A 27,479-nucleotide genomic window follows, 5' to 3' on the forward strand; every position below is an offset into this window, starting at 1 on the left:
AATACATTTACTGAATGTCATTTTGAATACTTTGGGGGGTGCAGTTTTTATAATGGGGTCATTTATGGGGTATTTCTAATATGAAGACCCTTCAAATCCACTTCAAACCTGAACTGGTCCCTGAAAAAAATTGCGAGTTTGAAAATTTTGTGAAAAATTTGAAAATTGCTGCTGAACTTTGAAGCCCTCTGGTGTCTTCCAAAAGTAAAAACTCGTCAATTTTATGATACAAATATAAAGTAGACATATTGTATATGTGAATAAAAAAAATTATATTTGAAATATCCATTTTCCTTACAAGCAGAGAGCTTCAAAGTTAGAAAAATGCAAAATTTTAAATTTTTTCACCAAATTTGGGGATTTTTCACCAAGAAAGAATGCAAGTTACCACAAAAATTTACCACTATGTTAAAGTAGAATATGTCACGAAAAAACAATCTCAGAATCAGAATGATAACTAAAAGCATTCCAGAGTTATTAATGTTTAAAGTGACAGTGGTCAGATTTGCAAAAAAGGGCTTCGTCCTAGAGGTGAAAATGGGCTCCGTCCTTAAGGGGTTAAGCAATAGTGCTGGTTTTAATTTTGCTTTTTTATATGTAAATTCACTCATCTGGTTTCTCATAGTTCTTTTACACACATTGCCTCCTGTTTCTGCCTATTTGTTTTTCACATAATGCTCTGCATTTTCAATCCAAATTCACTTCCAATCTTCTTTGGTCTACATGTATGTTTTCCTTTTATAAGCTTCCCATTTTGTTTATACTTACACCAAATTTTACACAGAGCTGGCAGGGAACAACCAACATTTTATGCCCCACTACAAATTGGGATCCATTGGTTTGCATCCCGAAGGAGTCCTAAATTCCTTTCCATTGTTTCCATTGACAAATATTGTTTTGAGTGAAAAAGCTGGATGAACAATTTCTAAGGGTAATGTCATACAAAACTTCTTTTTCTATAGGGAATTTACAGCAAAAAAATTACGTGTTCTATATAGATTTTACTGTGAATTCACTGCAGATTCACCACCACCATACAAGAAAAAAATTTCATCTGCAGTGAAACATCTTTAATGGGGTACTCCGGCCTTAAGACATCTTATCCCCTATCCAAAGGATAGGGCATAAGATGTCTGATCACGGGGGTCCTGCCGATTGGAACCCCCGCAATCTTGCATGCAGCACCCACCTGTGGGAGCTGCACGCAGCGCTGCAGCTTCCGAGTCTGCCGGGTCATGACTATGGGGCCGGAGTACCACCTGTGTGAAGTCACGCCATGCCCCGGAAAGTGCAAGTCTATGGGAGGGGGCGTGATGAATAGGGGATAAGATGTCTTAGGGCCGGAGTACCCCTTTAACAAAAATTAACATACTATGCATTGTAAAATCTACATTGCAGGTCAATTTCTTATCAAATTCTGCAGCATGTGAATGACATTTGAAAAAGCATATCTACACGCCTGGTACTGTAATCTGTAATGAGTAAATTTACCCTTAGTATGGATATTCCATCATTTTTGCCAGGAGTTGCACAAAGGAGAGCTTAATTTGTCACTGCTTTAGGATCTCTATACTATACAATCATACTTTATTATACACATTTAATTGCCTATCCTCAGAGACCTTTGTACTGGGAGCAAGTAGATGTTAATAACCTCATTAAATTATCAGCATATTTTTCCTCTCATAGGCATGTGTCACACAGAAATTATGAGACACATGTAATAGGAAAAAGAAAAGACAACTAGGTAGAGGCGAGAAAAGTATGAGAAGCCCATGTAAATCAGTATGCTGACTACTATTTTTGCATATCTGGCTCCTCACAGGAAAGACTGGAAAGTAAGAATGAGAATAGGAAAGGGAAACATAAGGAATAAGAAGGCAGGGGAATAGATAGGGAAGAGGGCCACAGGTTCTGGTTGCCAGACAGTACCCACAAGCTACACGACTGAAAAAAGAAACAGCAAATAAAATATAGAGGATTTTAGCCTTTGGTGCTTGGTTGCAGCAGTTTACAGTTACTTGTCTACTGCTCTATGCAGATGGGAGCTTCAGGTATGCCATTCTCAAGATCAAGGGGGGCCCAGTTATCAGATCCCTGTGGTCTTATACTTTTTTTTCCTATCCTGTGGACAGCGGATCATTTTCAATAAGTCATATAAATAGACTTTCAATTTGTGCAAGTAAACAGTAAACAGTTTTGCCCAATGACAAAACAGTATGACACTACATGTAGCCTTAGAGGCCTATTAAATGGCCTATTTTGTGCCGCTTTTGTACATTGGTACATATTTAAAGATCATATTACAAGGCTCGAGGATCATGCAGGGAGGGCTGTTTGATCATTTGTGTGACCGTCTGCGCCTATCATTCATCCGCAACACTTACCTTATCATATGTTGAGATGTGTGGCCGAGTGTTGATTTTTTGATAGGTCAAAATGACATGGTCAGCAGGTAAACAGGCCTTTGCTGTTTGGCCGATCATTGGCCCTATTACACAGATTGATTTGGGTCTATTTAACCGACAATACCCCCCCCTGTAATAGAAGCTGTCATGCACCTGGATGGAGGCTGTCATGGAGCTGGAAGTGGATCCTCCACCTGTGTGGCAGATGACTCAAACCGTATCGGGGAGCAGAGTCTAAGGTACCGCTGGTATTCACCAGAGCCCACCGCAAGGCAGGATGGGCTTGCTGCGGCAGGCGACACCCAGGTCGCTACCCCTGACACGGCTCGACCACACAGGAAACTGGGCAAGGCGAGGTACCGAAGGATGAGGCTGTAGCGTAGTCAAACGTAGAAGAAGGTCAAGGCAGGCGGCAAAGGTTCGTAGTCAAAAAAAGTATCAGGAAGTTCTGGATACACGGGAATGGCAAAACTGGCAATGGGTACGCTTTCTCTCAGGCAAATGACACTGAAGATCTGGCAGAGAAGTGTGGGAGGTGCAGGGACTTATAGAGTAGTGTCAGGTGTTACACATAATTATGGGCATACTGGCCCTTTAAATTTCAGAGCTCCGGCGCTCGTGTGCCCTAGAAGACGGAGCTGAGACACAATGGGGAAGGTGGTAGAGGAGCGAGGTAAGTGACGGGCCGGGATTCGCATGCAGGTGCGTCCCGCGATGCGAATCCCGGCCCCGCCGGGAGCAGGGACAATGGGCTGTCGGCTGACATGTGCGGCCGGAGCGCAGGCTGTATCAGAAGCTGTACCCTATTATTGGATGATAAATGTAGATAAAATGGCATCTGATACCAGTAGTGGTTTTATTTCCCACAGATTACAAAATAAAAGCAATGACCTATTTTATTTTTATTTTTAATTTTTTTGGCAACACATGGTCTTTTAATTTACACCATTTTTTAAGAATAAGCCCAAACGTGTTAGATTATATTTATTAACAATTCATGCAAGTGTAAATCTGAAGAACTGATCTATTTTTAAAACAAGGCACCAACAATCCTTCCAAAAGAAAAACACTATGAGACAAAGAGGAACAAAAAGGAAGTAGAGTAGAAGAAGGAAGTGGCGGGAAGGTAGGTCAGATGCAGATCCAGAGCTCAAGCTAGAATGGGAGGGAGAATAGAGGCAAATCAGCTGATCAGAAATGTAATATATAGTGTGGTAGACAGAAATAGACTGGGGGGATTTCATAATTCTCACTTGTATGGACAGAAAATGTAAAGGCAAAAGATAGAGCTACGCGAAAAAAACTGGTTCATGTGAAGAGACTGAGAAGAAGGACGGCTTCAGATATGAGGGAGCAGGAGAATCAAATTAGATTAATAGACAAAAACAAGTAAAGTGCTATATGCAAATCTCATAGGAATATTTGCAGCAGGCAACCAGCCCTGCAGTGCTGACATTCTACATATATAGGATCCCATAAGGACCCTGCTCAACCAGAGCTGCTCTATTGTATCATTTGTCACTGAGTGGCAGAATAGAAGCCTGTATTCGCCTTTCACAAAAGCTCCCTAATGATATTTGTGCCATCAGCCAGACTTTATAGACATAAGGGTAGCCAGGGTGTTATGTCACAGCACAATGCCGGGTTTCTGGAAGCAGATTTGATAAAAAGGACATTTTACTTGTCCTTTACTGAATGGTTAAACAGAATACAATTAGTTTTAGGATTAGTATCTAAACCTTATGTGTCACTAATCATGTAGTGAAAAGGTAAAAAGCAGGGGCTGACAGGCAGTTTAGTTACATAGAATTATTATCAATATCTCTATGGACTGGCCATTAATTATATAAAGCGGGTATATACTTTAAGTAGACTTCTGTCGGTGACAAGCGGGGCTCATAATCTCAACACTAGGGTCAATCTAGAAAAGCCAGTGAACCTAGGCACACTTAGTGTGGGTGTAATGTCTTTCTATCTGACCTAGGCTGTATGTACATTTATCTTTATATTCTGAATTAATTGCTTTTCCCTTTGTTCTTTCTCTAGTTGTATCCTTGTAACCTCTATTTCTCCTGTCTTCCAAGACACACTTTTCTATGTTGTATTCTTTGTTAACAAAAATTCATTTTCATTTTTCCGCTGTCTCTCCAGCTTTGGATTTTTTATATATTTCTTTCAGTCTTTAATGTTACATTTCTCAGTTCTTTTATTCATCTAGCCTGACTGCATTTCTTTCTATGCGGTTCTAGAAAACCTTTATTTCAGGGTGTCTTGCTTCCATTTCACTTGCAATTATTTTCTCTATTTAATTTTCCTTCTCCTATATTATTACACAGTGTCTGTCTTTTTCTCGCTCTCTCTCCCCCACCCTTGTCTCGCTCTGTCAGAAAGACACCACGGAACAGTTGAAGCACTTATTAAATTGTTAGTACGTAAGTGCCATGTAACCAGTATAATTGGCTTCTTAAAATATTCTGTGTTTAACAATAACAGCTCTGTCTGCAGCACGTGGCAGTGTTGAGTGGCAATATGAGTGACAGTACCACTGAGAACTTGACAATTGACCACACAGAATATAATTTCACAGCTATTCAAAAATAATGCACTGTATATTAGAATCCAATGGCTATCTTGGTTGCTATAAAGACATAGTATTTCTTGTTTTTAAATAATCTCTCATGGCACCAAACCAAGTAGAATGGTGCAGATTATTGGGATGATCTGTTTTAAGATATACATGTTCCCATTATATCGGTTTCAGGAGGTATAGGGGGTACCTGGTTTGGATAGTGGTCCACTATAGTGTTCTGCATAGAACATTTGCAATTACACAGACGCATACCGCAAGCAGTGGTTTCAGGGGGATTCCAGAGCTAAAAAGGACATATCTAAACTGGTCAACTGCATTAAAGTAAAATTTTTCCAAATATCCGACTAATACTGTGGTAAAACAAATGCAATATTCTGACTAGTCAAAAATGTTCCCAACAACACAATTTAGGGTTTTGCCCACCTACTATAACTGCTAATCAAATTTACTGTTACAATACAGACTAAGATTACTCATTATATTGTCCTATACTATTCTCATGAGCCTATTAGGAGAGTTAAAGGGATAATCTATTTTTTGTTCTAAATAATCCAGTTTCTAAAGTTATACAAGTGCTTAATGTACTCTAATTACAAACTTTGCATGGTTCTTTCCTCAGTGTCCTGCTTTAAGTCCATTCTCAGCTCTAAATTACAGCCCCGCACCTGCAATTAGTGCCGGCAACTAATATGACATCATAGCTCTGTTCTGACTGCTCTGTTCTCTCTGAACTAGAGCTGCAAGGAATGCCAGGTCTTGAAGTTTTGGGATGCACACTCCAAGCTTCCCAATACAGGAAGTTTTAGAACAGAAAAAGCTGTGGTTTTTGGGGGGATGGGTCTCAAAAAAACCCTAACAATATTCCTCCCAAGTTTCCCCCAAGAGATGATTTCAGGGCAGAGAAGGCATTTTGGATTACAGCCGCTCGACCTTTTTGTTATCAGACAGATAAGCTTCCAAGAAAAGCAGCTTATGCCTCCTATTTCCATAGAGAACACAGGATTGTTTAGTAACGCCATAGGTTCATGTGTTTGGGGAGATCGAGAGTGATCGGGAGCCTTTCAGCAGGCTGAATAATCTGCCCAGCTATTGAAAGTATATGGCTACTTTTAGAAAGTGACATCACATTTAGCCCTTTAGACTGCAGTATATGAAGAATGAAAGACAAAATGCTACCAAAATCAGAATAAATGTTGACTCTAAATGTAGTAAAGGCTACAAGTCTACCTGCGCAGGTATCTATGATTTATTAATGTACAACCGTGATGTTCTGGAGGTGGCTTTAAAGAGAACATGTAAGCTACCCTAATATTTAAATAAAACAACATTTCTACAGCATCTTTTCTTCTAGCTCTAGAAATAAACTGATAAATAAATGTTATCACTTACCGTGCTGACACTGTCAGGCACACCCTATTATAAAGTGATTGGTAACATCCAGTTGTAAATTTCATTGGGGCAATTTACTACAGAGCAATAGTAGAATGAAGAGTTCTTAGAAGTCTTGTTCCAGAATTGTTATTTTACAGGAATTGCACAAATTTAATAAAACAGGTATGTCAACTGGACTAACATCCAAAATTGATCTAATCAATTGTAGTACATAAGCCACAAGTGATTTGTAGAAGCATTGCAGAACTTCTTAGAACCTTCAAACCTCATGTACATAACTCAATTACTGGGAATCTCTGACATAACATTCTTAGCAAAGGGCCATTTAAATCATTGGTCGTTTGCTTAGAGTGTTGCACCGGAGCTTTCCATTGGTAAGTACCTCTGAGTGATATAAAGGGGTTTATATGCTTTATAGTTTTTCGGACTATGTAGAGGTGGACATTTACAAGGCTCTTATCTACTGGTTCTTCTCCACGGTATGTCAAAGCATACATTTTTATAGCATTTACCCTTTAAATTCTCCTCTGACACCATTTTCGCATATAACTAAAAGTGTTAGTGTAATGTTTGTATACAAATGTTTATCTTTATTATGAAAAAACACACAATTACAGAAATTTAAAGACAACACAAGAGCAGCTAAAAACAATTAAAAGCTCAAACAGAGCAAAGCATAGCATGGGAGAGGGGCCATGAACCCCCTCTCTCCACACTCCTATCCTGCAATATGTGATGTATACATTAGCTGCTAATCCAAAGTGCATAGTGCATGTAACAAAATAAATCACAAAAATATATATAAGTAATACTTACAGTATGGAGAAAAAATAGGAGAAAAAATTAGCATAAAGCAAATAGAGGTAGCAAACCACAAACAGAGGAGCAGCTAGATATGCAGTACAAGACAGGATGACCAAGGATCCCACGTGTTCTGTCACTCCATGGTGACTTCCTCAGGGGTGTTGTGCCATAATTTCTTTATCCTTAGTTACCCATTTATTTATTAATTTACTCAAAATAATACACACCCACATTTCGTCATATATGCAGATGCTTTATTGGTTTACTCTGTCTTCCTTCATCTTTATTCTGTTTATCATTTTACAAGGGATAAGGTGGAGCTATGTACATAGGAGATTGGCAGCGTTACCGCAGGAGATGAACCGTTTTCCCTACAGCTTGGGAACACCAGTATAGAGTTTTATGGCTTGAGGATTTCTTCAACTCAGGAACATCAGTATTAAACTTTCCGGCTTGAGAATTTGGGGCTTTATTCCTAGAAAATAAAAAGTATATGGCTTCTGTCTTGTAAACTCTCATTGGGACTCTTAAAACAAGACTCACTGTAGGTTTGGATGAACATATGTGGTTTGTGTTTGGCATAATCCTAATCTACAAAAGGACTCTTTGTAAGAGCGATGAGTGTAAAAATTACACATAATGGGGGAGATTTATCAAAACATGTGGAGAGGCAAAGTTGCCCATAGCAACCAATCAGATTGCTTCTTTCATTCTTAACAAGGCCTGTGAAAAATTAAAAAAGCGATCTGATTGGTTGCTATGGGCAACTGGTCAACGTTGCCTCTCCACAGGTTTTGATAAATCTCCCCCAATATGTACATGGACTATCATGCCTATCTATGTAAAAGAATTGCCAGTATTGGCATTCAATCAGTGTATGAAAACAACAAGAATAATAAAATACTGCTTTACATATATTATTATTGTAATTATGTGATGTTTGGATGTAACCAGGGGTCAAGTCCAGGGAAGAAAAGTATGGGAACTCACCCAAGATTTCCACTTAAAGGGATACTAGACATCTTATACCCGATCCAAAGGGTGGGGGATAAGATGTATGATCCCAGGGGTCCCGCTGCTGGGGACTCCCACGTTCTCCCTGCTGTACCCAGCATTCATTTAGAGCGTTGGGTGCAGCACCGGAGGCTCATGACATCACGGCCCCTCAATGCAAGTCTATGGGAGGGGGCATGATGGCCGTTACGCCCCCTTCCATAAAATTGTATTGAGGGGCCATTACTGTGACATGACGAGCCTCTGCCCCGCATCACCAGTCATCCGGAACGGAACGAAGCTCGCTCCATGCACCGGATCTCTGGGGTGCCACAGCTGAGATCGCGGGGGTCCCCAGCAGCAGGATTCGCGAGATCAGACATCTTATCCCCTAAACTTTGGATAAGGGATAAGATGTCTAGGGGCGGAGTACCCCTTTACGTGCTGGTCCTGCAGGCTTCCTGCTAATGGGAACTGCTTTCCTGCTGTGGAAAAAGTGCAGGAACTCCATTCCCATGAGTTCCTGCAGGACTTGAGCCCTTGATGTAACTGTACATGACCTGCAGGTGGAGTGTTGGTTGGCCCCCACATGGCCCCTATATGGCATTTTCAGGCGCATACTGTGGCTATACAAGTATATGTGGATGGTAGTTCTTTGGTATTTAATAGTGTTTTATGGGATATCAAATTAGTATTTATTTATCTCCATTATCACATATAGGATAAAGGTTGTCTACATGGTTACATTGGATCAAAGCCTGTGAGGAACCTGCATTCCAGTTGCCTCGAAAGACACTGTATACTTGTAAAGACTGTTACGTAAAAGTTCAAGTAAAAGTTTCCAGTTCTCATAAATTCTGCTGTGGACATTCCGTTTATTATCCCTGCCGTTTGTGGGACGGTTGGCGGCAGGACCTCCAATACTAAGCAAACCTCACCCTGGTGTCACGACAAGTAAGGGTTAATACCACCAGTTCCTGTAATATCATTGCAACACCCCAGTCACCACAGTGGTGTATACACTGATGGTGTCAATCATTGGGTTTTTCAGTAAAGGATTATGTACTTTATCAGTCTTTTACACAATTTGTTAGGGGATAGAATGGTAGATAATTGAACTGAATATTAAGGGACAGAACTATGTAGAGCATTGAATAGGGATAGATACTGTAACGCATAGTGTAATAGAAATCACAGTTAGTATGTGAGATTAGAGGGTTAGTTTTATACATTTATGGTGCAAAGGTAGTTCTATCACGATTATAAGGTGTGGTTTTGTATAGAATTATTAATGACAACCATTCACTGATATGACTTTGTGGGGGATATTTATAGTATGTGGTCAATGAATTTATGTGTATCATAATGGGTTATGAAATAACGATGGGATATATCATTCATCAGTTATTGTTTCACTACTATTGGTTTACACTATACATTGGCCATTATCTATATTATATCCTTTATTGTATATTGGCCATTATTTGTATTATGCTTGTATGTATACTGAATTGGCCATTATTGGCCATTATTTATATTATGCTTGTATGTATACTGAATCCCCAATAGTGCAATAGTATAACTTGTGGGGCTTCATATATGCCAATATGCAGTGCGATTATGCATCATTATTTGTGAAATGTCATATACTTTATTTATTTATCTAAATTCATATATAGTTAGCACTGTCATGAAATGCATTACGGATTCCTATATCTAAACATTAAGTCTGCACATTGTATGAAATGCACTTTGGATCCCAATATTTGTATACCAGGCTTGCCTATTGTCATGATTCGGCTTGCAGGTTGTGGATCCACTGTGTCAGCGAGGGATTGGCGTGGACCGTGCCGGTGGACCGGTTCTAAGTGGCTACTGGTGTTCACCAGAGCCCGCCACAAAGCGGGATGGTCTTGCTGCGGCGGTAGCAACCAGGTCGTATCCACTAGCAACGGCTCAACCTCGCTGACTGCTGAGAAGGCGTGGGACAGAAGGACTAGGCAGAGGCAAGGTCAGACGTAACAGAAGGTCGGGGCAGGCGGCAAGGTTCGTAGTCAATATGGATAGCAGGAGATCAGGTAACACAGGCTTGGACAACACTAAACGCTTTCACTGGCACAAGGCAACAAGATCCGGCGAGGGAGTGCAGGGGAAGTGAGGTGATATAGCCAGGGGGCAGGTGGAAGCTAATCAGGCTAATTGGGCCAGGCACCAATCATTGGTGCACTGGCCCTTTAAGTCTCAGAGAGCTGGCGCGCGCGCGCCCTAGAGAGTGGAGCCGCGCGCACCAGCACATGACAGCCGGGGACCGGGACGGGTAAATGACTTGGGATGCGATTCGCAAGCGGGCGCGTCCCGCTATGCGAATCGCATCCCCGCCGGCAATGTCAGTGCAGCGCTCCCGGTCAGCGGGTCTGACCAGGGCGCAGCAGGGAGAGAGACGCCGTGAGCGCTCCGGGGAGGAGCAGGGACCCGGAGCGCTCGGCGTAACAGTACCCCCCCCCCCCCTTAGGTCTCCCCCTTTTTTTGTCCACCAACTGCTTTACCTGGGACGAGGACACCGGGAGTGAATGTAGGGTTTCCTCAAAGGCAGGCAGTACAGCAGGAGTGGGAATGGGGAGGGAGGGCAGGGGGTGAAGCATGGCACGGGACAGGGTGTCACCAGGACGGGGGCCATGAGGAGGCAAGGCACATTCCAGATAAGCCTTGGGGGGACCAGGTGTAGGAGGAGACACTGAGGCTTGCCTGACGGGACTGGGAGGGGGGGAGAGGCATTTCTTGTGGCAAGCAGAGTCCCAGTTCTTGATCTCCCCGGTGGTCCAGTCAAGGGTGGGAGAATGAAGCTGGAGCCATGGCAGACCGAGGAGGACCTCAGAGGTACAGTTGGGAAGGACGAAAAATTCAATTATTTCGTGATGGGGTCCAATGCACATTAAGAGGGGTTTTGTGCGGTAACGCACGGTGCAATCCAATCTAACTCCGTTGACCGCGGAAATGTAGAGCGGCTTGACGAGACGGGTCACCGGGATGCAGAATTTATTCACCAAAGAATCCAAAATAAAATTCCCAGAGGCACCAGAGTCCAAGCAGGCCACGGCTGAGAGGGAGGAGTTGGCAGAAGGAGAAATCCGCACGGGCACCGTGAGACGTGGAGAAGCAGACTTTGAACCAAGAGACGCCACACCCACGTGAGCTGGGTGCGTGCGTGCGTTTCCTAGACGTGGAGGACGAATAGGGCAATCCACCAAGAAATGCTCGGTACTGGCACAGTACAGACAAAGATTTTCTTCCCTACGGCGATTCCTCTCTTCCTGGGTCAGGCGAGACCGATCCACTTGCATGGCCTCCTCGGCGGGAGGCCCAGGCGTAGATTGCAAAGGATACTGTGGGAGAGGTGCCCAGAGATCTAAGTCTTTTTCCTGGCGGAGCTCCTGATGTCTCTCAGAAAAACGCATGTCAATGCGGGTGGCCAAATGGATAAGTTCTTGCAGGTTGGCAGGAATCTATCGTGCGGCCAGCACATCCTTGATGTTACTGGATAGGCCTTTTTTAAAGGTCGCGCAGAGAGCCTCGTTATTCCAAGATAATTCGGAAGCAAGAGTACGAAATTGGATGGCGTACTCGCCTACTGAAGAATTACCCTGGACCAGGTTCAGCAGGGCAGTCTCGGCAGAAGAAGCTCGGGCTGGTTCCTCGAAGACACTACGGACTTCAGCGAAGAAGGACTGGACTGTGGCTGTGGCAGGATCATTGCGGTCCCAGAGCGGTGTGGCCCAAGACAAGGCCTTTCCTGAAAGAAGGCTCACTACGAACGCCACCTTAGACCGTTCCGTAGGAAACAAGTCCGACAACATCTCCATATGCAGGGAACAATGAGACAAAAATCCACGGCAGAGTCTAGAGTCCCCATCAAATTTGTCCGGCAGGGACAAGCGGAGGCTAGGAGCGGCCACTCGCTGCGGAGGAGGTACAGGAGCTGGCGGAGGAGATGGTTGCTGCTGTAGCAGAGGCAGAAGTTGCTGTAACGTGGCAGTCAACTGCGACAGCTGCTGTCCTTGTTGGGCAATTTGCTGCGATTGCTGAGCGACCACCGTGGTAAGGTCAGCGAGACTTGGCAGCGGCACCTCAGCGGGATCCATAGCCGGATCTACTGTCACTATTCGGCTTACAGGTTGTGGATCCACTGTGTCAGCGAGGGATTGGCATGGACCGTGCCGGTGGACCGGTTCTAAGTGGCTATTGGTGTTCACCAGAGCCCACCGCAAAGCGGGATGGTCTTGCTGCGGCGGTAGCAACCAGGTCGTATCCACTAGCAACGGCTCAACCTCGCTGACTGCTGAGAAGGCGTGGGACAGAAGGACTAGGCAGAGGCAAGGTCAGACGTAGCAGAAGGTCGGGGCAGGCGGCAAGGTTCGTAGTCAATATGGATAGCAGGAGATCAGGTAACACAGGCTTGGACAACACTAAACGCTTTCACTGGCACAAGGCAACAAGATCCGGCGAGGGAGTGCAGGGGAAGTGAGGTGATACAGCCAGGGAGCAGGTGGAAGCTAATTAAGCTAATTGGGCCAGGCACCAATCATTGGTGCACTGGCCCTTTAAGTCTCAGAGAGCTGGCGCGCGCGCGCCCTAGAGAGCGGAGCCGCGCGCGCCAGCACATGACAGCCGGGGACCGGGACGGGTAAGTGACTTGGAATGCGATTCGCGAGCGGGCGCTTCCCGCTATGCGAATCGCATCCCCGCCGGCAATGTCAGTGCAGCGCTCCCGGTCAGCGGGTCTGACCGGGGCGCTGCAGGGAGAGAGACGCCGTGAGCGCTCCGGGGAGGAGCAGGGACCCGGAGCGCTCGGCGTAACACCTATTATGTATGTTTATACTTATGTACCTAATTTACATCGGCTCCTATTCAGCGCATGCGCACTCTTTCTTCGTTACACTTCCAGCAGAGGAATCATTCATGTGATCACTTGACTGACTCACGTGACTCGCTACCGAGTCATGTGTGTTAGCGCTCATACACATTACGTTAGAGACAGCACAATAGCGTGGTTGGCACATGCGCGATCTAGAAACGAATGGGGCGGAAGCGCCCGCACCTACCATTGCGGGCAGAAGTGCGCGCCAGGACATATCGAGCGCTTATATGCCATGTGGGATGCTAGACAGTAGAGATGAGCAAAGTTACAGTGATTCGATTTGTCACGAACCACACGGCTGAGCAGTTGCTGACTTTAACCTGCATAAATTAGTTCAGCATTTCAGGTGCTCCGGTGGGCTGGACAAGGTAGATACAGTCCTAGGAGAGAGTCTCCTAGGACTGGATCCACATTTTCCAGCCCACCGGAGCACCTGAAAAGCTGAACTAATTTATGCAGGCTAAAGTCAGCAACTGCCGAGCCGAGAAGTTCGTGACGAATCTATTCACTGTAACTTCGCTCATCTCTACTAGACAGACGCTCTACCTGCTAGGTATTACTCTTTATTGTTTATGGTATATATAGTGAGATGAAGGGCAGTATGGCACAACACCCCTGAGGAAGTCACCATGGAGTGACGGAATGCGTGGGGTCCTTGGTCATCCTGTCATGTACTGCATATCTAGTTGCTCCTCCGTTGGTGGTTTGCTACTTTGTGCACTGTAGGTATTACTTATATTTATTGTGATTTATTTTGTTACATGCACTGTGCACTTTGGATTAGCAGCTAATATATACATCACATATTGCAGGACAGGGGTGTGGAGGGAGGGGGTTCATGGCCCCTCTCCCATCTTGTGCATTGCTCTGTTTGAGCTTTTAATTGTTTTTAGCTGCTCTTGTGTTGTCTTACATTTTCTGTAATTGTGTGTTTTTTCATAATAAAGATAAACATTTGTATACTGATATTTTCTTTGGGTGTGCACTTTAAACAGCAATATCATTTTTATCTTCTGTGGTGTATTGCTTCTTTTGCTGTTAGTAGCACCTCTGCATTACTAATTTATAGGTTGAGCCCTCCTTTTCTGCATACTGTTAGTGTAATGTTTGTATCTTACACAGATTCAATATACAACACAATTTCATGCTACACAGTATATCTCGTCATCTCACACCAAAACACAATAACGACATAAAATTATTGAGACCACCCCATCACATATTAGAAATAGATTCCAAAGATTAATTAATAGAGAGTCATTCTGGATCTTTTCATTGGGCTCTTTATTTCCAGGAGGACTCAATGAGATGATCGAGAATGCTAAGTAGTGTCAATTTTACGTATATAACTGTATATTTTCATATTCTATACATTTTTAGTTTAACAATGTCTTTTTCATAAAGTTCTGTTAAATTTGGTATTTGTGTATTATCATATTATTTTCTTTACTGCTATTCATTAATCATTATTATTGTTATTCATAGGTGTGCATTTTTTCATTTTTTTTTTTTTAACGGTGTTATTCGATTGTTTCTTTCAAGTGAGGAGTGTGGGTCTCCATCTATTTAAAGGAGGCACATGTCTGCTCCATGTGAATAACAATCTTTTCTTTTTAATTATATATTTATTTTCTAAAATTGATGTACACATGTTTTTAGGTACACATCTTTGGTATACATGTAATTACTTTATTCATTAATTTTTTTTATATGTATTTTTAATTGTAATTTTATGTCTATGGAATTATGGTCCCTTTAAGATTTTACCAGGAATAGTTAATTTGTGAGTCCTATAAAATATGTGTTTGTACCCACCTGAGCACGCCTGATGAAGCAGTTCTACTGTGAAACGCGTTGCATCATGGGTGAATAAACGTCAGCTCCCTTCTACTTCTGTGTTCAGCGCCTTGAATCCTGTCGACTATGGGAGGTTTATTTCTTTGTGTGTATCGGAACTAAACCAAAAAAGGGAGAAAAAAAAAGACAAATTGGACATAATGTCACACCAAACTCCAAAAATGGGCTGGACAAAATTATTGTCACGCTTTCAAAATTGTGGAAAAATAAGATTGTTTCAAGCATGTGATGCTCCTTTAAACTCACCTGGGAGAAGTAACCGGTGTAGGCAATATAAAAATCACACCTGAAAGCAGACAAAAAAGGAGAGAAGTTCACTTAGTCTTTGCATTGTGTGTCTGTGTGTGCCACACTAAGCATGGACAACAGAAAGGAGGAGAAGAGAACCGTCTGAGGACTTGAGAACCAAAATTGTGGAAAAATATCAACAATCTCAAGGTTACAAGTCCATCTCCAAAGATCTAGATTTGCCTTTGTCCACAGTGCACAACATGATCAAGAAGTTGCAACCCATGGCACTGTAGCTAATCTCCTTGGGCATGGACGCAAGAGAAAAATTGATGAAAGGTGTCAGTCCGGATGGTGGATAAGCAGCCCCAAACAAGTTCCAAAGATATTCAAGCTGTCCTTCAGGCTCAGGGAGCATCAGTGTCAGCGCGAACTATCCATCGACATTTAAATGAAATGAAACGCTATGGCAGGAGACCCAGGAGGACCCCACTGCTGACACAGAGACATAAAAAAGCAAGACTACATTTTGCCAAAATGAACTTGTGTAAGCAAAATCCTTCTGGGAAAACATCTTGTGGACAGATGAGACCAAGATAGAGCTTTTTGGTAAAGCACATCATTCTACTGTTTACCGATAAAGGGAATGAAGCCTACAAAGAAAAGAACACAGTACCTACTGTGAAGAGTGCCAAATAATTCTAGCTGTGGAATCTGGAGGTGGGTTTTGGTGGCAATCAAGGGAGCATACTTTAGTAGGAATTCACTAAACGTGTTCAAGAGTAATATGCTGTCAGTACATGAGTACTTATTGATAATAGACTGACTCTGATTGGTTCATCCTTGCTTATTGACAGTGCTATTAAAGCTTATCTGGGGGAGTAAGTACACGTAAGACTGCATAGTAAAATTGTCTATAATGGCTCAACTTATGTAAATAATTCACTGCCCAGCTACCATGTATAGTAGACAGATTATTTGAAGATGTCTAAAATAAGAGATCTGTGAAGCCTGATAAGAGAATTGATCAAGAAACTGTTGAAATGCAAAAGATACATAATACTGAGTTGTGGGATTCTGAGTAGAGTGATGGAGTGGAGTAGAAGTGATTCACTTTCCTCCTGCAGTTTCTCTGAATCACTCACTGTTATTAGCATCTTGGGAATGCGTGAGGTTGAAATGAGATTACAACAGCTGCTCAGGGCTATTTATACCCATAGAGAATGCCCAGAATCCTCTCTGTTCTACGCTTTATTCTAAATAAAAAGATAGGGAGCTTATTTAACCATATATCAGAAGCCTGGGCCACCCCCTGTTGGAAACACGAGAAAATTCCCCTTTACCTTTTTACTCTGATTAACTTGGGGTATGATCATGAGATTATACAGTGAAAATGATACTGCTGGGTGGCCACCTTGTTTCAGAAGACACCATATAAGCCATCCTTACTGCCTTTACAGTTGCCTTATTGTTGTCAATCCTCTGATCTTGTTACATTTTGAAAATCATATTATTCCAGATCCATGTATTGCCAGTACTAGTAAAACCAGCTCCAGCATTGACCGTTCTTGAACCTACTTTTTACCCACTAAATTGATACTATTGAAAAAGATGCAAAACATAAATATGTTTTTTATTATATACAAACTGAGAAAAATAGTACTGGGAATACACAGAGCAATTTTCTCACAATCTTTCCAATAATAACAATTGTAGCAATGAAAAGTAACATTGCATATTGGTTTCTCTAGAGCAGTTACTGCTCCTGAATCAAAAAGACAACTTTTTCTGCAACAGAGACCTAAATTGGCTCAAGTTTCAGGGTTCATTGAAGCCATTCACATGGTTTGAAGTAATTCTAATTCTATTACATGCCACTGAGCATAATGAGGTAAGGGTAATAGAGAGAAGGGTGTAGTGGTGGAGTAAACTGGTCAGATTTTACCATATATTACGCATGGCAAAGCATTATATACTGTATCCGCAGGGATGGTGATGATATGAAGTTAGAAAGTGCCCCAAATTTGTGCATATAATTAGAATAGTTAAAACCAGGTGTGTATGAAATACTGCATATAACAAGGTATGGTAGGTAGTACATTGTATTATCCCCGCTCGGGCAGCGTTCTGCAGTGTTTATGTGGCAGTGCATCATATTATAATGAGTGGATTGTGCTGAGCATCTTAACTCTCCCTCTCTTCTGTCAATCATTTATAATGAGTTTTGGGGCCTGCAATAAACAGCTCCCCCTCCCAGGTCTCTTTCTCTCCTGAAATTACCAGACTTCTTATATGACTATTATATATGGAAGGAGAGCAGAACTTTGCTTTCTTGTGTTTCCTTTTTTTTTTTCATTTGCAACATCCCACCTTAATAGGAATAAATTCTTTACATTCATACATCGAATTGTAACAGGATTCTGTCTCCACTTTGCAGCTATTTTCTACCAATTTGTGAAAAAACAAAACTAGCGGGTAAATTCTTGGTTGCTGAAACAGTTAAACTCTATTGCAAAGTATGGGTTCCATTACTGGATAGTGACTGTCTTACATCCCTTACAAAATGTCAATGTGGACATTCCTAAATGTGGGAAAGTAATTTCCTGACCTAACCTTCTTAGTTCTCATGCATACTAGGGTTGTACAGACATGTAATAAGGCACCCTTTAGCATTCCTTGAGGCCTACTGTATCACATGTGGTACCACGGGTGGTGTAGGAAAATACCTTATCACTTCGTGACTCCAGGGCACTGTTAGCCTATGCACAGACCAAGGTTGGAGACAGCTTTTCCTGGGCCAGATACCGGGAGTAAAGGAACACACCGACGTCAGGTTACGGATAACTGTCTTTACTGAGCACGGTGCAGATGGTATTACACAGACAGTATGGTGCAAAGTGAGAGGTTGCAGCGAAACCCCTTGGGAGCCCTGTTGCCTTGCTGGGACTTGTGGTGCTTATACCCAATAAATTGATACTGACTTGAGAGACTTGAAGATTGATCCTGGTAGGGTTCTGTCAAGGTCCTGTAGCTTCATCCGCCAGGGCATGAACTTCCACAGTGCGGGTGATCCTTACAGAATGACCGGATAAAGTAGATTTGATCTGGGCCTTCCCTCAGAGTACACACCTTACATCTTTACAACACTGATGCTCAGGAGCAACTTGGGAAACTCATACCCCACTACACTATATGGTTTAGAATTTAGGGGTACCCATTGGCAGGCAGGGTCACAATGAGTACACTGCTCCTCTGCTTAAAAGCACAGTAACACATAAGAAACATACATAAGAATAACAACTAAATAATTATAAAAAGATATTAATTCTTGGCCAAGTGCAAAACATAATTAATATAACAATAAGTCTTTCAGTGGGGCTAACAACTGTGCTGCAGGTCTGCCAGAAGCAGTCCAAAGCTACAGGACAGCCTTTGGTGCTGGGACAGCACATACATGCCTTGTAACTCCAGGAGAACTGTGGGAAACTCTTAAAGGGAATCTGTCATCAGATTTTACCAAATACAACGTGTGGCAAGACGATATATATGCTAAAATATTTTTCCTCACCATAGCCAGGAGACGTTTCTGCCCACAAGGATAGTGAGGATATGATGTTTGAATGTGTTCCCTGCCAGCCTGTAAATCCTCTGGACAGATAGCTATACTTACCTAGTCCCATCTTCTCTGGCTATAATCATGCCCCCTAAGAATGATTGACAGTCCGGGCACAGCCTTGTCATCACTTTGCTCCGTCTGCTAAGCGAGCAGAGTGGTGATGCGGGGCTGTCAACCACATGAGGGGGCGTGATTTTAGAAAGGACAGAGGGACTAGGTGAGTATAGCTTCCCGCCCAGGGGACAACTTATGGGCGTGCCCATTGGGGACACTTTCAAACATCATATCCTCTCCATACCTGCTGGCAGGAACATCTGCCAGGGATGTGAGGAAGAAGATTTTACACATATTACGGGTTGCTACGCATTATGTATGGTAAAATCTAATGACAGGTTTCCTTGACGACTCATAATGACTTTCAGAGGTAAAACTTCTCCAGGGTTATATGTGATGACCCAGAACAGCTGGGTGTCTGTAGTCTTAGGGTTTGCTGGACAGCTAAATATATGTCTAGAGTGCTGTGTTTCCTTATGTTGCAGATATATATTTTCTGTTTCTGTGCTACAACATACACTCAGTGTTCTCCAGAGTATAAGGGGTTATAAGTTTGTTATACTATGCATGCATTGTCCTTGCAAAATATTAGAAAAGTAATATATAGTCACAATGCCAATTTCTGTCCAATAGGTGTTCATCACCACTCTCTATCCCAGGGAAAGAGGAGGAAACCTTTGTGGGGATTTATCTTTGTTGTCTTTGGAAAGTGTGTTTTGATTAATTCATACATTCTTGCTTGGGTTTTTCTTACATGTGACATATTTATCATACTATCGCAGGGGGGGTTAATAAATTTGGCGCACGTAAGCACAAAACAATAAATCACTTTAGAACACCCTTTTGTAAGATTTCTCCTCTCCACGCAACTTTTTTGCACAAAATGTCACAGTTGCAATTTTTTTTTGTCCGACTTTTTAAAAGTGCTCTCCAAAGGTAGTTTTGTTTGTTTGTAGAGGTTTGCAACTTTTTGTGGGACATTTGCACTTAAAGGGGTACTCCACTGGAAAACATTTTTTTTAAATCAACTGGTGCCAGAAAGGTAAACAGATTTGTAAATTACTTCTATTAAAAAATCTTAATCCTTCCAGTACTTATCAGCTGCTGTATGATCCACAGGAAGTTCTTTTCTTTTTGAATTTCCTTTCTGCCTTACCACAGTGCTCTCTGCCGACACCTCTGTCCATTTTAGGAACTGCCCAGAATAGCAGCAAATCCCCATTAAAAACCTATCCTGCTCTGGACAGTTCCTAAAATGGACAGAGGTGTCAGCTGAGAGCTGAATTGGTAAGGAAGAAAAAAAACCTTTTCAAAGGGCGCTGCTGTTGTCCTGGTGAGATGAAGATGAAAAGTCCGAGGCAGATCTGATCTGAAGATCACTGATCTGAAGAAGGGGGCGCTGTCCCCCGAAACGCGTTATCTAGCCTGTATCCCTGCTTGCTATGATTCTACACCAATAAAGAAGCTATATCTTGCAAAATACTTCTGCCTCGGACTTTTCATCTTCATCTCACCAGGACAACAGCAGCGCCCTTTGAAAAGGTTTTTTTTCTTCCTTACCACTGCATAGCTGAAAGCTGAAGGTATTGTTTACAATAAAGCCAGAAGGGGCACATCTGACCTGTAGAGTGTGTGCTACTCACAGCCTACAGTGTTTCCCCTGTCTATCTACCTGTCCATCTTAGGGTATGTTCACACTACGCAATTCCCGCTGATTTCTGCTCGCGGAATTACGCACTGTGAACATAAACATCAGTGTGAATGGGTTTCCTCGAGACCCGTTCACATTGAGCAATTTTAACAGCGTTGTGCAGAAGTCCTCGAGCACTACATAGCCGTCAATGGTGAGGAAATTCCGTTCAAACTCCATAGTGTGAACATACCCTTAGAATGCATAGACGGAAAGTTCTGTGCCCTTTGTGCGGCTGAACAGCTCAATGCTAGGATCAGACGCTAAGCTGTTCCTTATAATGTAGTATGCGCTTGGTCATCTAATGCAGCAGGCTTGTCAGTCAGAACTGGCCAGAGTCCCAGGGATGTTGTGTTACTATGGAAACGGTTAGGATACAGGAGAGAAGAGCAGGAAAGGACCCCAGAGACTGCATGAACATTAGAAAAACTGTGTTTGTGTGTCTATATCAATGTGTGTGTGTAGTCAAAATCGTCGGCGCTAAATGGAGCAGATTCTGGGTATGTAATACAAGTCCTTATAGCCATCCTGCTTATTCATAGTTACTTACCACATCAGAGCCTATCATGTCTAATTGAGAACCTTGTTCCCTTCATGTTAATACATTGTTAAATTGACTGACAAAGAACATATACTGAACACTGAGCAAGGTGCTCACACACTGAATAAGCCAGAATTGTAGAGTATACGTTGGTGCCGTGCCCGCAGTAGTCACGATTTAGTAGAATATGTTCCTTGCTATTTTTAATATTACTAATAATAATTACATAGACATGATGAAGCTTGTACTTAAACAAGAATGCTTGTAATTGCATAAAAAGATATCTTAGCTCCAAAATGATAATTTACTTTGCTAGTGCAAGTAAAGTGACTAGGAGAAAGGAGGCTGGGCTACATGGGAAGGATGCAGGGGCGGACATATCACTTGTTCAGCCGGTTCGGCTGCACAGGGGCCCAGCGTGTTAGGGGGCCCCCTAGTAGCCCAGGTCACAGCCTGGGCCTCACAGTCTGGGCCCCTGTAGGGCCCCCTGCCAGTACTTCATACTAAATGCTGCAGCAACAGGTCCCGGACCTGCCGCTGACAGCAGTAATTTACCTCGGCCGGGCGAGAGGACAGGCCAGGGGCTGATGGGAACAGACGTGCCCCGCGCAGGCACGCACGTCTGTTCCAAGCCCCTGACGTCACGTGTCATGGCCTCTGACCCCTGCAGAAGCGACAGGAGCAGCAAACCCTCCCGCCTCACACGGCCGCATCGCTGAGCAGATAAGGTGAGGAGAGCGACGGTCGGGTGCAGGGCGGTGGGGGAGGGAATTGTAATGATGAAGAAGAGGACAGGAGGGGTGTTGAAGAGGTTGGTGGTGTAATGATAAGAAAGATTGGGGGTTTGGGAGAGCGTAGTGTTGATAAGGAGGACCAGAGGGGGGGTCAGGGGGGTAATGATTAGGGGGTTTAATGTTGATGAGAAGGACTGGGGTGGGGGGTGTCAGCTGTGTAATACTGATGAGGTGCTTAAGGTATATGGGATGATGAGGAGACTGAGGATGGAGTGGATGGGGTGTATGGGGTGATGAGGAGACTGAGGATGGGGTGATGAGGAGACTGAGGATGGAGTGCATGGGGTGATGAGGAGACTGAGGATGGAGTGCATCGGGTGTATGGGGTGATGAGGAGACTGAGGATGGAGTGCATGGGGTGATGAGGAGACTGAGGATGGGGTGCATGGGGTGTATGGGGTGATGAGGAGACTGAGGATGGGGTGCATGGGGTGTATGGGGTGATGAGGAGACTGAGGATGGAGTGCATGGGGTGATGAGGAGACTGAGGATGGGGTGCATGGGGTGTATGGGGTGATGAGGAGACTGAGGATGGGGTGCATGGGGTGATGAGGAGACTGAGGATGGGGTGATGAGGAGACTGAGGATGGAGTGCATGGGGTGATGAGGAGACTGAGGATGGAGTGCATGGGGTGTATGGGGTGATGAGGAGACTGAGGATGGAGTGCATGGGGTGTATGGGGTGATGAGGAGACTGAGGATGGGGTGCATGGGGTGATGAGGAGACTGAGGATGGGGTGATGAGGAGACTGAGGATGGAGTGCATGGGGTGATGAGGAGACTGAGGATGGGGTGCGTGGGGTGTATGGGGTGATGAGGAGACTGAGGATGGAGTGCGTGGGGTGATGAGGAGACTGAGGATGGAGTGCATGGGGTGATGAGGAGACTGAGGATGGAGTGCATGGGGTGATGAGGAGACTGAGGATGGAGTGCATGGGGTGATGAGGAGACTGAGGATGGAGTGCGTGGGGTGATGAGGAGACTGAGGATGGAGTGCATGGGGTGATGAGGAGACTGAGGATGGGGTGCGTGGGGTGATGAGGAGACTGAGGATGGAGTGCGTGGGGTGATGAGGAGACTGAGGATGGAGTGCGTGGGGTGATGAGGAGACTGAGGATGGAGTGCATGGGGTGATGAGGAGACTGAGGATGGGGTGCGTGGGGTGTATGGGGTGATGAGGAGACTGAAGATGGGGTGTGTGGGGTGTATGGGGTGATGAGGAGACTGAGGATGGGTTGTGTGGGGTGTATGGGGTGATGAGACTGAAGATGGGGTGCGTGGGGTGTATGGGGGTGATGAGGAGACTGAGGATGGGGTATATGGGGGTGATGAGGAGACCGAGGATGGGTTGTGTGGGGTGTATGGGGTGATGAGACTGAGGATGGGGTGCGTAGGGTGATGAGGAGACTGAGGATGGAGTGTATGGGGTGATGAGGAGACTGAGGATGGAGTGTATGGGGTGATTCAGTGGTGTATCGTGGTTGGCAGTATTATATTGATAGAGTACAGTGGTGGGCAGTATTATATTCAGGGGTACAGTGTGTGGCAGTATTATATTCAGGGGTACAGTGGTTGGCAGTATTATATTCAGGGGTACAGTATTTGGCAGTATTATATTCAGGGGTACAGTGGTTGGCAGTATTTAGGGAGTACAGTGGTTGGCAGTATTATATTCAGGGGTACAGTATTTGGCAGTATTATATTCAGGGGTACAGTGGTTGGCAGTATTATATTCAGGGGTACAGTATTTGGCAGTATTATATTCAGGGGTACAGTGGTTGGCAGTATTTAGGGAGTACAGTGGTTGGCAGTATTATATTCAGGGATACAGTGGTTGGCAGTATTCAGGGGGTACAGTGGTTGGCAGTATTATATTCAGGGGTACAGTGGTTGGCAGTATTATATTCAGGGGTACAGTGGTTGGCAGTATTCAGGGGGTACAGTGGTTGGCAGTATTATATTCAGGGGTACAGTGGTTGGCAGTATTCAGGGGGTACAGTGGTTGGCAGTATTATATTCAGGGGTACAGTGGTTGGCAGTATTATATTCATGGAGTACAGTGGTTGGCAGTATTATATTCAGGGGGTACAGTGGTTGGCAGTATTATATTCGGGGGTACAGTGGTTGGCAGTATTATATTCAGGGGTACAGTGGTTGGCAGTATTCAGGGGGTACAGTGGTTGGCAGTATTATATTCAGGGGGTACAGTGGTTGGCAGTATTCAGGGGGTACAGTGGTTGGCAGTATTATATTCAGGGGGTACAGTGGTTGGCAGTATTCAGGGGGTACAGTGGTTGGCAGTATTATATTCGGGGGTACAGTGGTTGGCAGTATTATATTCAGGGGTACAGTGGTTGGCAGTATTATATTCATGGAGTACAGTGGTTGGCAGTATTATATTCAGGGGTACAGTGGTTGGCAGTATTATATTCGGAGGTACAGTGGTTGGCAGTATTAAATTCAGGGGTACAGTGGTTGGCAGTATTCAGGGGGTACAGTGGTTGGCAGTATTATATTCAGGGTACAGTATTTGGCAGTATTATATTCAGGGGGTACAGTGGTTGGCAGTATTATATTCAGGGGTACAGTATTTGGCAAGGTTATAATGATTATTGTCATCATACAGAGGATGAGGATCTACTGACAAATTAAGGAACCAATGATGTTCAGGTGTCAGACTCTGCAGAGAAGATGGAAGAAATCCTGGTGTCTGGACCAGATGAAGAAGAAAAGTAAAGACAACAGAGAAGACGTCACTCAGGTCAGTGATATCATTGTGTATTTTCCTAACTGTCCCATCAGAGCTGTAGTCACTGATATCATTGTGTAGTCTCCTGACTGTCCCATCAGCTGTAGTCACTTCAGACATGATGGGAGTTGCAGCTTTCCAACATCTCGGGAGCCACTTGAACCAAGGTGATTGGTGGGGGTCCCATGAGTCAGACCCCCACCATAAAAATGGGCTGTTTATTTTAAAATGCCTGAGCCTATTTTTGGTCCCAGTCTGGCCCTGCCTGTAAGTCACTTCTATCATTAAGGATAAGAAGCCAAGGAACCAGGGGGTGCCAAGGGGTGTCATGCTAAGTCCAGGGGTGCGAATGTAAAGGGGAGCACTGCCCTCTGCCTCCCAGCTAGATACGGGTCAGGCTGACCTGGGGGAGTACTCACTGGGCCGCACACTGAGAGGGACAGGGGCCACCCGGAGCCCACCTCAGGAGTCGTTCCATCCACCTGTGGTGGACAAGGCAAGTGGCGACACTACATGCGCGGGGTAAGTGGAGGCCCCCCCGGTGGGGTCTAGGTACATGAGGGGGCACAGTGCTGGGGGGGGGGGGGGGCCCAGGCACATTCTTTGCACAGGGGCCCTCTGCTGTCTGTGTCCGCCCCTGGAAGGATGCTATAAATAGATGGAGGGAGAAAATCTGATAGGGTTGTATCCAAGCCCCCCTAATCATTTGTAGTTAAGTCACTGTATCTCAATATAGCTCCCTTAAATTAGCTGCTTTTGTCCTGCACAGGATGTGGGAAATAGGGAAGCGTCTGTATTCAACTTGTAATCTCTGACAGTTACTGTAAGACATAACACGGGGGTTAATCAGTGTAGAACGGGTACTGTGTGTGTCTATATATCAGGAAAACCACAACACCCTGCAAGGATCGTCCTAAAGTCGCGGTTTATTCAGCTTCAATCTATTCAGTCAATCTGATCTATAGCAACGTTTTAACCCTCTCTTAGGATTAAAACATTGCTACACTTTGGATGCTTCGAATATATTGAAGCCGAATCAATAATTGAGGCTGTCCTTGCAGAGTGCTGCAGGTTTTCTGTTATTTGTGGATTGTGGACTTTTGATCAGTCTGCGTTGCTGCTGGCACCCAAATACATTTGTAATTTGAAGTACTGCTTTCCGTGGAGTGCACCAGTAACAGGTTCATGGGTTATTGATATGTATGGAAGCACAGAGTAGCGTGCACGTAATGTGGAAAAGGGTGTGATGAGGGCAGATGGAATGGCCCTAGGGGCAGATGGCATTAACCCATTGGGCCTCATTTACTAAGCTGAAACCGACCAGTTTTTGTCTGCGCCAGTTTGCGACAGTGTGCGCCTGAAAAATACAACAAAACCGACATTGCACTGTGAAAAGCCGAAAAGGGGGCTTGGTCTGTCACAAAGGGGCGTGGTCGGACCGAAAAGGGGCGTTGTTTCACAACCCGACCGATTTACTATTGATTTCACAGAAAATCCTGTGGGTAAATGGCTGGAAATATCGACCTAGAAAAATCTGGTCAGAAAATATTCCCTACTTTTCCCAATAGTAAATAGAGAGGAATCCTGCAACTCTAAAACAACTTTTCCCACTAGTAAAAACCCAAAACTCTTAGTAAATGAGGCCCGTTGTGTTTGTGATGCCAGGGCATGGTTTATCCTCAATACCACCCGAAGGTATACCGCTGGATCCTGGGCTAGGCACGGGGGCAATAATGACTCTGACGCCAAGTTACGTAACAACGATAGCTTTACTGAGTTAGATAGGTGGAATAGTCTATACAGCTTAGCCAGGCCCATGGAGGTGACCAGTGACTTCACAGACTTAAGGGGTTGCTGGGACTTGCAGTGGACAGGGACAATTTTGATGCAGGCCACGCTGACTGAAGACAGGTTGACTTTGACTGGACTGAGACTGACTGTACCCCATTTGTTGCTTACCAGGCTCTGACTGGGACCTGGGGGTAGTGGACTTGTAGACTTGTGGCTCCGTGATTGACTTTAGGCCTCCTCTGGACTCCAGACACACTCTTAGGACTTGACTGCACTGGACCTCAGCAAAGACTTCACTGGAAATCAAGAGAGCGAGCATAGCTCCTTCCAGGGCTTATATGGGGGAGACTAGGAGGGGTCACATAGGTCACCCTAAGGTCACTGATACCTCACTGGGTTTCAATCACATGTCAATGGTTAATCACATGTCAACAGTTCTTAAAGCCATAACACTTTTATATACAATACACAGCATAAAGATAACTATACAAGGGGAACAGGTGCCGGGGGCCCAGGGGAAACTGCAAGAAGGCTGCCTGACAGGGCAGCTAGGGTACAGGGGTACAACTCCTGTACTGGACCACCACAGTAATAAGATGTCCGGGTCTGAAAAATTACAAATAAGAAATCAATGGATAAAAGAGACAAACTTTATTGTACGTCCAGAATAAAACTTGCACATGAGCAGAGAGATGGTGGTCAGCAGAATGCTGTCTCTCTGCTCCTGGGCTTTTTTTTTTATTTGGGTCTACTTTTACTCTATTTTTGTTTAGTCTTAATAGTACTTTTTATTTTTGTCTAATAGTACTTTTTAACTTCCATTTTTTACTTTCTGCATACCCCCCCCCCCCCCCCCCGCTCCATGGTGCAAGTGTACAAGTGATTATATTGTTTTTAGGTAATGCCATCCCTGCTTTTCTTCTCAGCCTGGTGTTATCAGTCTTATGAACCTGTGCTGACAAAACAAGTTTAATTTATAAAGGTCCTATGTCAAGTTACCTGACTTTCAACCAAAAAAAAAAATGCCTTTGTTTTACTGGTTTAATATTTTTGTGTC

The 27,479-nt window shown here is 44.0% G+C and overlaps 2 protein-coding genes across 8 annotated transcripts in view; one reads left to right on the forward strand and one right to left on the reverse strand.

Moving 5' to 3' along the window:
* LOC130268641 (uncharacterized) overlaps window positions 1-20,899 on the reverse strand; it is a 361,414-nt gene extending 340,515 nt beyond the window's left edge. Inside the window, exons 1-4 of one of the 4 annotated variants that reach the window (XR_008843545.1) lie at window positions 20,741-20,899; window positions 15,206-15,245; window positions 14,918-15,057; window positions 6,388-6,464 (exon numbers count right to left, since the gene is read on the reverse strand). Coding sequence is in view for 1 of the 4 variants with exons in the window: in XM_056518046.1 (XP_056374021.1) it covers window positions 6,388-6,452 (65 nt within the window). In the remaining 3 variants the exon portion in view is untranslated. Of the gene's footprint in view, window positions 1-6,387; window positions 6,465-7,405; window positions 7,670-14,917; window positions 15,058-15,205; window positions 15,246-20,740 lie in introns of those variants that run through there. The other 3 variants (XM_056518046.1, XR_008843546.1, XR_008843544.1) reach the window with 3 other exon arrangements.
* An 8-nt stretch (window positions 20,900-20,907) lies between these two features.
* The window catches only part of SPMAP2L (sperm microtubule associated protein 2 like), a 128,079-nt gene continuing 121,507 nt past the window's right edge, over window positions 20,908-27,479 (forward strand). Inside the window, exon 1 of one of the 4 annotated variants that reach the window (XM_056518041.1) lies at window positions 20,908-21,047. The gene's annotated coding sequence lies outside the window, so the exon portion shown is untranslated. The remainder of the gene's footprint in view (window positions 21,048-27,479) is intronic. The other 3 variants (XM_056518039.1, XM_056518040.1, XM_056518045.1) reach the window with 3 other exon arrangements.

Source organism: Hyla sarda, chromosome 1 (assembly GCF_029499605.1).
Source record: "Hyla sarda isolate aHylSar1 chromosome 1, aHylSar1.hap1, whole genome shotgun sequence".
In the NCBI taxonomy this organism is placed as follows: domain Eukaryota; kingdom Metazoa; phylum Chordata; class Amphibia; order Anura; family Hylidae; genus Hyla; species Hyla sarda.